General features: G+C 56.7%; 1 protein-coding gene across 2 annotated transcripts in view; it reads right to left on the bottom strand.

Annotated features, from left to right (window-relative positions):
- CD99 (CD99 molecule (Xg blood group)) overlaps positions 1–12016 on the bottom strand; it is a 30431-nt gene extending 18415 nt beyond the window's left edge. The window contains exon 1 of one of the 2 annotated variants that reach the window (XM_080831218.1): positions 11788–12016. In XM_080831218.1, coding sequence (XP_080687344.1) covers positions 11788–11854 — 67 coding nt within the window. In that variant the 5' untranslated portion in view covers positions 11855–12016. The remainder of the gene's footprint in view (positions 1–11787) is intronic. The other variant, XM_080831217.1, reaches the window with a different exon arrangement.
- Positions 12017–12379: the final 363 nt, after the last annotated feature.

The raw sequence follows: 12379 nt of genomic DNA, 5'->3' as shown, positions 1-12379 counted from the left end.
CCCCGCCCTGCCCGTGTCTGGGTTCCCCGGATGCCGGCGGCTCCAAGACTGTGCCGAGGTTTGCAAAAGGGACGCTCGCACTTCGTGACCGGCTCGAGCCCCCCTGGGACAGTCAGGAGATGCCATGATTCAACACCCAGCAGCACTGGCCAGCCGCAACCCCTCCCAATCTCTTCCTGACCTAATCTAAGATCTCCGTCTACACGGCCGGTCTACCAGTTCCAGCCCAGCACTGCTGACTCTGTCTCATCACAGGCGACCACGTCAGGGGGCTCCCGACTCCCGGCAGAAACTCTCCTGGGTCGGCCGCTCCCCATACTGCCTCCCGGGGCCAAATGTCACCACCGGGACCAGGAGCCCGGGCCCCGTGTCCAGTGACCAAGGCATGTAGCTCCTCGGTCCCAGCTACGAGCAGACCACAGTGCACGAAGCCGTCCACCGCTGTGGGCTCCAGCACCCCTCAAAGCTGCAGATGTTCAGGGCCACGCAGGGGTGAGTCACGCAGGGTGCGGCTGGCCCTGGCCGGAGGGAGAGTCATGGACGGAGAGACACGTGAGTCATGCCGAGGGCACCACGCCTCCGGCAGCCCCTCCCGCCCTGTATCAGCCAGTTCTGCTGGGGCGCAGGCTGAGCCACGTGTGGTCCCCCAAACCCCTGGGCAGGCGGGCGGGCAGCTCCTCCTGAGTGCGGATGCACCCCTGCCAGGGTCTCCCTCCCTCCTGGGTCTCCCTCCCTGCCTGGGTCCCCATCCCCCTCCGGGTCTACATCCCCCACTGGGTCCCCATCCCCCCTGAATCTCCACCCACCAACCCAGCCTAAATTGGGTTTTTCTGAAATTCTACCACGACAATGGACAATATAGAATATGGAATAAGTTATAAATTCATAATAAATTACATATATAATAACTTCATAATTGTTATGTTTTAATACTAAGTGATAGAAATTGCAAATCATATAACTTAAACACAGACTTTATAAAATGTATAGATAAGTCGTATTAAAAACATAAGTAAGTTATAGAAATTAGAATAGGAACAAAATATATTGATGAATCACAGAAACTAAATTATCTAATTTATAATTATACGCAAAACTTATAAATTATATAAATAAATATGTAAGATAAGACACGACTAAGTTGTAAAAATAAAATCAGAATAGAAACAAAATGTAATCATAACACGTTATAGAAATTGGAATTTATGTAATGTATAATTTACACACATAAACCCACAAATCTATAAACGAAACAGAAATAAGTCACAGGACGGAAACAGGATTTGGAATAAAATACCGATGCTCGTTTTACGCACTTACACGTTATAATATATACAGAGCTTATGAACTATATGAGCATATGAATACAATTACAGAAATATAATGAAAATAGGAATAAAGGACACGTATTCCCAATAAACTATACAATTTTGGGAATTGTACAATTCCCAATAAATTGTACAATAAAATATACAATTAAGACAAATTGCAAACCTTCCCATTGGCACACATCGTCTGCAAATCACAGACACAAACGCAAACACGAACATAAATAAAATAAGTCACGGAAAGACGAGGGGAGAAGCACCAAGGAGCCAGTGAGGCAAATGCTCACATTTTCGGATGTTTTCTCGGGGACGCACCAGAATAGCAAATGTAGGCAAAGCCTGCGATGCCCCTGGGGCTTTCCAGTTAACATAGGAGTCCGCACGGACGGCGGGAGGAGCGCAGACCCCCCCCCCCTCCGAGGCGCCGGGTCCGGTGCTGTCGGTGGAAACACCAGGGTCCCCCCAGCCTAACCACCTTCAAAAGACACGGACCCGTGGGGGCCGTCTGTGCTCTGTGCCACGTCTGCCGCGACCGGGGAAAGGCTTTTCCTAAGAGAGCCCTCCCCCGCCCCAGGTCACATGGCGTGCCCCTGTGCGGCCGGGGACCAGGCTCCCGGGGGCTGGAGACGGGGTCCCCTCCACCAGATGGAGCGCCCCGGCACAAAGCCCAGCGCGTGGAGACCCACGCAGGTGTCGGCCTCATCCCGAGCCCTGCAGGTCAGGACGACGACGGACGTCGTGACCACGAATGCCGTCTCATTGCATCGTTATCTCTGGATACTGAGAACGTCCTGGTGTTTCCGGGCGCAAGACGGGAACCGCTTCAGAAATACTCCGTGCCTTTTGCAGACGTGACATAGTTTAAGATTTATTTTGGACAGAGGGAGGGCGCGTGGAAGGGGCCGAGGGGGAGGGAGAGAGACTCTCAAGCCGACGCGGGACTCGATCCCACGACCCCGAGATCACCACTTGTGCCAAAACCACGAGTCTGACGCTAAGCCGACCTTGCCATCTAGGCGCCTCGGATGTGTCGAGTCCTCAAGGCTGCAGGATCGTGCTGGTCCTGGGTCCAGCCTCCCCAAGACGCACGACGGCACGACACCGGAGGAACCCGCGTGCACAACAACGCACTCCACGGCTCAGCGGCGGGCGCCCCACGAAGGCCAAGCTGGCGGACTATCGCCACCACTCAAGCAACGGGAGCCAAGATGCCGAGCTGCACACGTGTGTCCGTGAACCCGCGGCATGGCACTTGCCCAGCCCGGAGGACGTTCTTGGCCACAAAACGGAGCCAAGCTCAGGGCCACGGCGGTCTTGGGCGTCATGGGCACCCCGACGGCTCACGTCAACTCTGTTCCCTGTTTCAGCCCCACGCGGGTTCATCCTCCCCAGGGGCTGGGATGCGCCAAATCCTTTCATGTAAGTTTACAACGCGGCGGAGGGGAGGGGAAAGTCTCTCTCGCCATCACTCTGGGGATGGCCCTGAAAGGTATGCCAAGTTGTGCACAAACCTTGGGAATATGGTGAGGCTGTGGGGTGGTGTTGCGGACCATCACGGTCCCCGAGTCTGCCTGTGCCAACACATTCTTGACAGACCAGGTTGCCATCCGTACACCTGCCTTTCTAACACCCTCTGGCCGGGACCCTCCGCTGTCTGCCCGCTGCTGGGGGCTCCTCCCAGCCCTCCCTCCCCCAGAGACACCCAGTGTCTCCCCTACAAGAAGCCAAGGCATTGCTTCCCAAAGGGCAAGCTCCAAAACCAGACTAGAAGCCCCCACTACGAACCCAGCCATCTCCCCAACTGTGCTCCCTACACACAGGGCCCCGCCTGCGTACCTGGGCTGGCCCCAAATAACCCATTAGACGATCCCAAACTTTGTCAGCTCATGGAGCCCTTGGTGGCTCCGGAAACTGGCCCGAGGCTGCTGAACAGACTCGACCATTCTGTTAATTCATTACAGTCCATTCTCACAGGTCACGGAAGTTACATTCTCTAAGTCATTGGGGGATGTTGAATGCACGGATACTGCATCTTCGCTCCTAGGGACGGACGGGGTTACGATCCCACAGCCGTGGGTCACGTGTTCCCCAGGGCGTCAACGCAGGACCTTGTTTTCTGCGTGTTTCTGCTTAAACAGCCTATCCTGGATCTGTATTGTTTATTTGTCAGTGTGGCCAAGCACAGGACACAAAAATGCAAAAGAACGTGCCCCCGCACAGACCATGAAAAGGACACTTGTGGACAACCTGGAGGCTGGACGGTGGCTCGGCTAGTCTGCGCTTCTGCACCCGTCCCTGCACATGGACGGGATTCAGCTGGGAGTTCCAAATAAATGTCAGCAGGCGGGCAAATGCTCATATACGGGATCCGTGAACATGGAGACTGCACTGTGTTTCACTTCAAAGAGCATAACCCCAGGAGGTCCTGCGGTGTCTAATACAGGTGGCTGTGCGTCCCTCAAAACGTTAAACACTTCCCCAAAAACAAACCCAGGAGTGAGAAGCACACATTTAGGGCACCTGCGACCTTCATTTGGATCCTGTCCTTGGTTGTACATGCTAATCCCTTCGTTCCGTACCAGGAGAACTCCTATTCATACTTCAAAGCCCCGAGAAAATGCTGCCTCCTCTGGGACGCGCTCTGTCACTCCTCCCGAGCACACCAAAGCATCTCCTCACCACGGCGTGCACAGACTGCTGCTCAGGTCCAGCCGTGGGTGATTTCCTAAGCCCGGATGCTCCGCTCAAGGTCCCGGTGAACTAAACCAGGAATTTTGTGGGCTGGGACTCAGGCACCAGTGTCTGAAAGCCTACGGACATGACACCGATGCGGGGCCAGCGTTGCAGCCTTTTAATTCCCCGATCCAGGCTCTGCCAACGACCTCTCCCCCTCCAACCCGCTCCCCATGCTGCCTACCTGTCTCGCAGGTTAAGCGTGAACGCGTCCCTGTCTGGTCAAAACCCACCAGGGGAGTTTTGAACCCACGTCCAGGAACCGGGGCTGCCTATCACGTACCCACTGCAGGCTGGTCTACAGCTTCAAGTAAACTCCGTTCTTTCGTCATTCGTCACTGCTTCTGCCTTCTCTTCTCATCCCGCACACATCCTCCAGGTGACCTCACACACCCAGGCTTCCTTTCTAAAGCCACGCCCCCGCCTAAAAAGGCCTCTTCCCTCTTCGTCAGGCTTCCGCTGCTATGACGGTCTGTCTCCTCGTGGAAACTTGGTGCCCGTGGAGGGTTCCCCCCTGCGAGGAGCCCTCTCTGACCCCCTGGGGCAGAGTGGTCCCCGCTCCCCTTCACGACACTGCACCAGAAGAGCCATCTTGCTTCTCTCTCCCTCTGGCAGAGAAGGGAGGACGGGGACCACCAGGTATTTCTTCTCTGGATCCCCGCACACAGCAGACGGGGAATACAGATACCACTGGGAATTCTATCGACACCGGGGGAAGGCATGCGTGAGAGCCGGTGGCTGGGTGTGTGGGTGCGTGCCCAGATGGACCGGCGAGTGCGTATGTGGGGGGATGGATGAGAGGTGGATGGAGAGAGAGTAGGTATGTACATAAAGCTAAATAAAAGAAAAAAATTGGTGTTAGTCATAAATAAATGATGGGGGATCGATGAAGCATGGATGGACCCGTAGATGGGTGGATAGATGGGGGGATGGGCGGATGTGTGGATGGACGGATGGACAGATGGACAAATGGATGGATGGATGGAAGGATGAATGGATGATGGCTGGCTGGCTGGCTGGATGGATGGGCGAGTGGGTGGATGGATGGGTGGATGGATACGATGGATGGATGATGTTTGGACAGATGGATGGATGATGGTTGGATGGATGGATGGATGGATGGACGGATGGGTGGATGGATGTGTGGATGGATGGATGGATGGACAGATGGATGGATAGACGGATGGATGGATGGATGATGGCTGGATGGATGGATGGATGGATGGGCGAGTGGGTGGATGGATGGGTGGATGGATATGATGGATGGATGATGTTTGGACAGATGGATGGATGATGGTTGGATGGATGGATGGATGGATGGGCGAGTGGGTGGATGGATGGATGGACAGGCAGACAGCTGGAAAGACATATAGGTGCATACATGTATGTATGGATGGACGGATGGACAGGTATATAAGTGGGTGGATGGATGCACACACAGCACTTGGAAGCTTAGGCCTAAGCTTGGCACCGCGTGCCCGGCTACAGGACAGGAACCTTCCCTGTCTACCTCTTGGGATGCCAGTGCTCGCTCCCCTGAGGTAGCCACCCTGAATCTCTCTCCAGGTTAAGCTTATGTAGGTACCAGCTTCTACACCGGGTCCCTGTGGATACACTCATGGTGTCTCCAAGGCTCTGTTTCTGGAACGTCTCATTAATTTCTCCTCAGCTTAGGTCTCCTCCTTCTTTCCTATCTTTTGTGATGTGGCCATTTGCTCAGACTCTCAGATGCAAGAGCCACCCTACACTCCTGCCATCTCCTTCCTCCTGCTTTCCATCTGTTACCAAATCCTGGTCCTTTCAAGTTCTGAATCTTTCTTGGTTCATGCTCCTTTCACTATTTCTGCCTTTTCTTCCTTTTTCTCCTTTCTACCTTCCTTCCTTTCTTTCTTCTTTCTTTTCTCGACTTGCACCCCCTACCCCGACATTCTGTCCTGGCCTTTTCCATCCATCCATCCAGATGCATCCATCCATCCATCCATCATATCTCTCTGTCCGTCTGTCTGTCTTAGTATCTATGCATCCATCCATCCACCTATCCACCACAGCCTAACCCTAACCCTAACCGTAACCCTTTCGAGTGCTACCTCACTCCAGCCAGGCCACGAGTCCTTAAGCAAGTGCCCCGGCAGGCAGGGTCCACGGCCTCATCTTTCCCACAGCATCCAGTCCAGATCCGAGCAAGCCTCGGCTGTTCACAACCACCTCCTGCTCCGTGAGACCCCGGCACATCCTTCCTTTCCCACCACACCGTGTCGCTCTGCCTCAGAGAGCCGACTGCTCCCCTGACCATCTCCCTTCATCCTTCTGGGGTACACTGGGGTGCACTCTGCACTGCGTTTGGGGCAAATACCACAGTTTCCCTTCACGCTGAGCGCAGAACCCACGCCCTCCTCTAAGACAAGACGGCGGACAGCGTCAGGACACGCGCCGTGCATGGCTTCTTGTAGTATTTACAGAACCGACGTGGCTCCGGGACCCTCTGCCCCCGAGGGAACATCAACAATTCATACTTTGTCCACGTATCACACCGGTCCACGGTGCATCCCAGGGCCTGGATGCCTCGTCCACACGGCTCACCTTAACGCCTGCCAGGGAACCATCAGCCCAGCACGCGGGGGCTGTGGCAACGGCAGCGCTGAACACGGGCAGCCAGAAATCTCTGGCCGGGTTGTCTCGAGATGACTAATGCCTTCCAAAGCATGGGAATGCGGCACTCCGGTCCTTGAGCCCCCTTCCTGGGGAGGGCGGTTCATTTAAGGAGGAACAATTACATTGTTACAGAAAGCACTGCCTCGCCGCAACTATGTTGCTCTTTGCAAAGTTCCTGATACAATGTAATATCAAAAAAAAACAAAACAAAACCAAAAAAACAAAAACAGGAGACGTCTCCAAAACTTCCAAGGGCAGAAAAGGAACGTGATTCGCACCCGGTTTGGATCTGCAAGTACTTTGGGACCCTGTTGCCTCCCCTCCAAGGCAACAAATCCGTTCTATATCTTGCCCCAGGCCACCCAGACACAGAGAAACGGAACAAAAGCCTCACGGATGCTCACTCCGCCAGGCTGCTGGCGGAACACAGGGATGCTTTAGCTTCTAGTGAGTTTTCTTCTTGTCCACGCGGCCGGCCACACGCGGAACTCTCGGCCCATGAGTGCATCCTAAGTTACTGCCGGAGGAACACGCCGGTTTGCCCGCTTAGGACCCCCTCGGGCTGGGGAGGAAAGAGGAAGTAGCTGGTTTCCTGTTTAGGGGATTTTTAATGATACGGTTAGAGAGAGTAGCAGAGCGCACGAGGGAGAGTGGCAACGTTGAGTCATTCCGAGACAAAGCTGAAACACACCCGAGGGCCATGTGCCCAAACTGGTATAACCACCGGGCCGGGCCGGGGAAGGACGAGAAACTCAAAAAGTGTTGTGTCTCTAGATGTGTGGAACACACTACGAATTCCCTACTTACAACTAGAACTTTGGCGAGGGTCCATCGGTCACCCCCAGACACTGGCCCACGCGGGACAGAGTATCCCGGTGTTGGATGGTGAACCACCCAACGCGTCCAAGCAGCATGGCGCCAGCAAGATCACCGGTAGTGCACGCGGCCTTCTCTCCCAGCGCACGGTGGACATGACCTCACAGAATCCTCACAGCTGCTAACTGGGACAGGGGGCGGGGGGCATGGACGCCCTGTGTGTTACGGGGGTCTCTGCATTGCACGGTTTCAGGGTGAATATAAATTAAGAACAAGAGTCCCCTTTGAAAATACCGGAGGAGGGGCGCTTGGGTGGCTCAGTGGGTTGAGCCTCTGCCTTCAGCTCAGGTCGTGATCCCAGGATCCTGGGATCGAGCCCCGCATCGGGCTCTCTACTCAGCAGGGAGCCTGCTCCCCGCCCCCCACCTCCTGCCTCTCTGTCTGCTTGTGATCTCTGTCTGTCAAATAAATAAAAAATCTTTTAAAAAAAAAAAGTTAGTTTAAAAAAAAAAAAGAAAAGGAAATACCGGAGGAACGAAGGGAAGGCCTGATTTCCCCCACAAACAGCAGCACCGGGAAAGAGCGGGCAAGACGGGTTTCCGTAAGGTTGGAGGACAAGACTCAGCAGAGGCAATCAACTCCCGTTCGAGGGTGTGTCCTTCTCAGATGTTCAGAAAACGCACCTCTGTCTGCAGAAAGCATTTCCCAAACCACGAATATCCCCCTCGCCCCTAAAAGGACTTTTACAGATCCCTCCCTAAACACACGCTTCATGGTCCAGTGCAAGAATCTCTGCTGATTTACTTGGGACACACGCGCAGACCTTAAAACAAACCACATGAGGACAGACGGACATGTCTGGAGTCCCCTGTGTCTCTCCGACCCCCGCAAAGGCTGGGCGTCCGACAGAACACTCCTCCAGTCTCTGGGCGTCCGAATGATCCCGGGTAGAGCCACAACGGTAACGATTTTTTTTTTGAAGTTGGGGGGCTCCAACTCACGATCCCGAAATCAAGACCTGATTTGAGATCACCTTCCCGGAGACACCCAGGCGCCCCCGGGGATGCTGAGTAATTCTGAGCCTCCAAACACACGTCCGTCTTGGAGCTCTACCCTGTCTTTACGTCATAAGCCCCATACAATTCTTTTCGCCCTAAAAGTCGTCGTCGTGCATTGGAAAATCTCGGGAGGGGGAAACACCACGACGCTCACCACTGTGGTACTCCAGGTCCCGTGGGGGAAGCCACGTGCCAAGAAAAAGGGCAGTTTCCATTCACGAAATCGTGCTGGGACCCCTTCACGTTGACATCGTTGTGTGGCTCTAACAGCCTCATTCTGTTGTAAATGAGAGCAGGCAGCCAAGATGTCATCCAGATGGAAGAAAAAGAAAATCTACAAAAATCAAGTACTTTCCTATCTCGACATGCCCAAAAAAAAAAAAAAAAAAAAAAAAAAAGGCGTTAGCCTCATAAACTGAGAACGGAAACAAGCGCCCAAGCAGGGAGGTCCACAAAGTGCAATTAAGTTTTATCAGAGCCCAAAGGGCAGGCGGGCAGGCGGGCAGGCAAACAGGCGGGACCACGAAAGCCGGACCCGAAAGCCATACCCAGGGGGGCAGAGAGCAGAGCCGTCGTCAGGAAACCGGAGAGGCCAAGCCCACGGTGGCTTTGGACATTTGGGGCTGCGTGACTCTGGGGGGGTGGGGAGGGACGTCCTGTGCAAGGCTGGGTGTTGAGAGTGTCTGGTCTCCAGGTACCACCTGTCCGTGTACCCCTTCTGCCAGCTGTCACAACTCAAAAAAAAAAAGAAAAAAAGAAAAAATGTCCCCATGCATTTCCAAGTATCCCAGGAGTGGGGACAGCCCAGCTCTATGAAAGGTGAAATGCCCCTTTTGGTCTCCTCCATTCCTCCCTCCATGCCCATAGGAATCCCAGAAGCAACCCAGGAACCCGGGGAGCCCTGGGTCCCCGGGACTTTGAAATCTGTCCTGTGCCGTTAAAAGCAAAGGTGTGTCCCCAGGCTCCGCTGGCTTCGACAGCCAGTGTGCACACCACGCCAAACACCTATTTCTACAGGAAAGTGTGTTCTGACCTTCAGCAAATGGAAAGCAGTTTCCTGATTTAAAAAAAAAAAAAATGCTTTTGTATCTCTGGGACAGCTGGTTCCTGCCCGGAACCCCAGAAGGATCCCGTAGGGAGGCGTGCGTGTATGCAGGGGGAGTCCGCACCCTTGAAAAGATCAACGGGTAGTAAAGGTCCATCCCTCCCTCCTTTCTCTGCTGTTGGGGCGAGGCTGGCTGCCCTCGCCTCCCTGCCCCGCTCCGGTGCCTCCAGTAATTTCAGTAAAATCATGCCCCGTGTCGGAGCTGCCCGGCACAATCTGTATACACAGCAGGTCATCTCCCGGATAATCACGCCGTGGGTTTTTCTAAGAAACAAAAGGACTCGTGTGGGGCCCCGAGAACAGGAGGCCGGCCCAGATCTGTGAGCCAGACCACGACCAGAGAGCCCCCACGCGGCTCGCCAAGACTGCCCACCGGGCTCTTGAATTAAGAGACCGTCCCCGTTCTCGGAGCCCGGTGTCCTGGGTGTGTGTTTAGAGGTTCCTCCAGCCCCCCCACCACCAAGGATGGCCCCGTCTTGAGGAAGCAGAACCGGTTCTGATCCACGGCCCTGGAACGCTGCCCATGGAAGGGGCTCATGAAAGGTTTAGAAGACACAAACCCACACGCCCAGAGAACCCTCGCACTCTCCTGTGCGCAGGTGTCATGCTAACAAACATAAAGACAACCATATGGGGGGGCGGGGGACAAACCCATTTCTGCCGGACCAGCCAGAGCCGAAGGAAAAGCGGGCATTTATTCCGGAAGGGAGAGAGAATCTGGAGAGCCATGCCAGGCCCTCTCGGCCAGGTTGGAAAGTGTCCCAAGATGTGCCCCCCAGCCATACACCAGACTTCATCTCCCCTAAAGCCACCAGAGGGCACGGGGCCCATTTCAAAAGCCCCCACATGAATTCACAAATCCTTCCCCAAAACAACCGGAGTGCCCAGCACTCAAAACTCAAGCCCTTAGCGCGGAGCTGGAGGCCCCCCCAACAGAGGGAAAGTCCCCAGCACCACACAGGCCTCCGGCCATGACTCCCATTTGCAAAATGTGTCCACCTCGGAACAGACCGGTCCTGAAACTCCTCTGCCGGGCGCCTGGCTGTCCACCCAACAGTCTGGCCACCCTCCCTGGGTGGGTCCTGTGGGAGGGGGCCCAAGGGAAATCAATAACCGTTAGGTGGGGAAAGTTTCCAAAACGCCACGCCCAGCAAAAAATAAGTAAATAAATAAAAATTTTTTAAAAAAATCGGAGCTGTCCTTTGAAAGGACAGAGAGGGAGAACGCGGACGGCAACTTCCCCTTTAAAAGGACGGCAACAGGAAAGCAGGCAACAGCCAGAAACACGCGCGGGCTGCGTGCGCCCAAAGTGGGGGTCGGGGTGGAGAAGGGAGGGTCTCCAGGCCTCCCCTCGTCCTGACGCTTTTTCTGTGTTTTCTGAATTCTCCACTGGAGCAGACGCGCAGTGTGCTGAGACCACGTTCTCCTTCCCCGCGCGCGCAGCGAGCGCCCCAGGCCCCGAGGCTTGGGCACACCGTGTTTCTGAACGCGTCCAAAGCTCCGAGTTGCGCTCAACGGCCCCCACCCCCGCTCCGCGGGCGCGCAGGCTGCGCACGGCAGACTCCAAATTTAGGCCCGGAACGCAGGGTGTGGCTCCCCGCGCACCAACAAAGACCGGGGCCCGGGGTGCGCCAGAGGGGGGGGCCCGGGGTGCGCCAGAGGGGGGGACTCGGGCCGCTGCAGGGGTGCAGGGGCGCACACGCGGGGCCGGGGGCACCTGAGACGTGTCCCGCGCGCGAGCACCCAACGCCAGCGGCTCCCGCGAGCGCCTCCAACTACGGGAGTTGCTGACTTGGAAAACACACGCGGCATTTCGCCCCTGGAGTGAGTCCAAACCCGCCCCGGAAAAAAGTTGGAGAGCCGTGAGGCCGCCCGTTTGGGGCGTTGGCTACCCGCGGGCACGGCGCGTCCCGCCGAGCGGGGAGGAGGACCCGGGGTCCCCGCGGCGTCCCCCGAGGCAATACGCAGGCCGCCCCCGAGGCCCTTCCCGGGGTCCCGGCGCGCGCGTCCGTGCGCGGGTCGTCCCCAGGCCGGCCGGCGGCCCCGGGGCACTCCGCCCGCCCCCGCCCCCGCCCAGGCCCTCCAAATCGCTCACCCCGGGCGGGCACTAGGGTGCCGAGCAGGCCGACCAGCAGCAGCGCGACGGCGGCCCGGGGAGCCATGGTGCGCCCGGCGCCGCGCTGAAACCGTCCCGGACTGCGGCGCGCGGGCAGCGGGGGCGGCGGCGGCTGCGGCTCCGGGAGGGCCCACGGGGCGGGGCCGACGGAGGGAGAGGTCGATGGGGGCGCCCTGTGGCCCCGCCCTGGCCTCCGCTCGCCCCGCCCGCAGCCCGGGACACCCCAGGGGCGGGGCCCAGCGCAGGGGAGTGGACAAGCGGGGGCGGCCTGGTTACTCAGGGCGGCCCCGACGGGAGCAAGTGACCCCCTCCCTATTCGGAAAGTGGGGGCCCTCCAGCCGCCCTAAGCACCCCAGGTCGGCCTGGAAGGGAGCAAGTGACCCCTCCCTATTCAGAAAGTCGGGCCCCCCTAGCCGCCCTGACCACCCTAGGGCGGCCTCAAGGGGAGCAAGTGACCCCTCCCTATTCGGAAAGTGGGGGGCCCCTACCCGCCCTAAGCACCCCAGGTCGGCCTGGAAGGGACCAGGCGACCCCGTCTCTATTCAGAAAGTGGGGGGTCCCCTAGCCGCCC

Source organism: Martes martes, assembly GCF_963455335.1.
Source record: "Martes martes genome assembly, chromosome: X".
Taxonomy (NCBI): domain Eukaryota; kingdom Metazoa; phylum Chordata; class Mammalia; order Carnivora; family Mustelidae; genus Martes; species Martes martes.
Note: the sequence above shows the minus strand (reverse complement) of the source record. Positions and strands in the feature narration are given on the sequence as shown.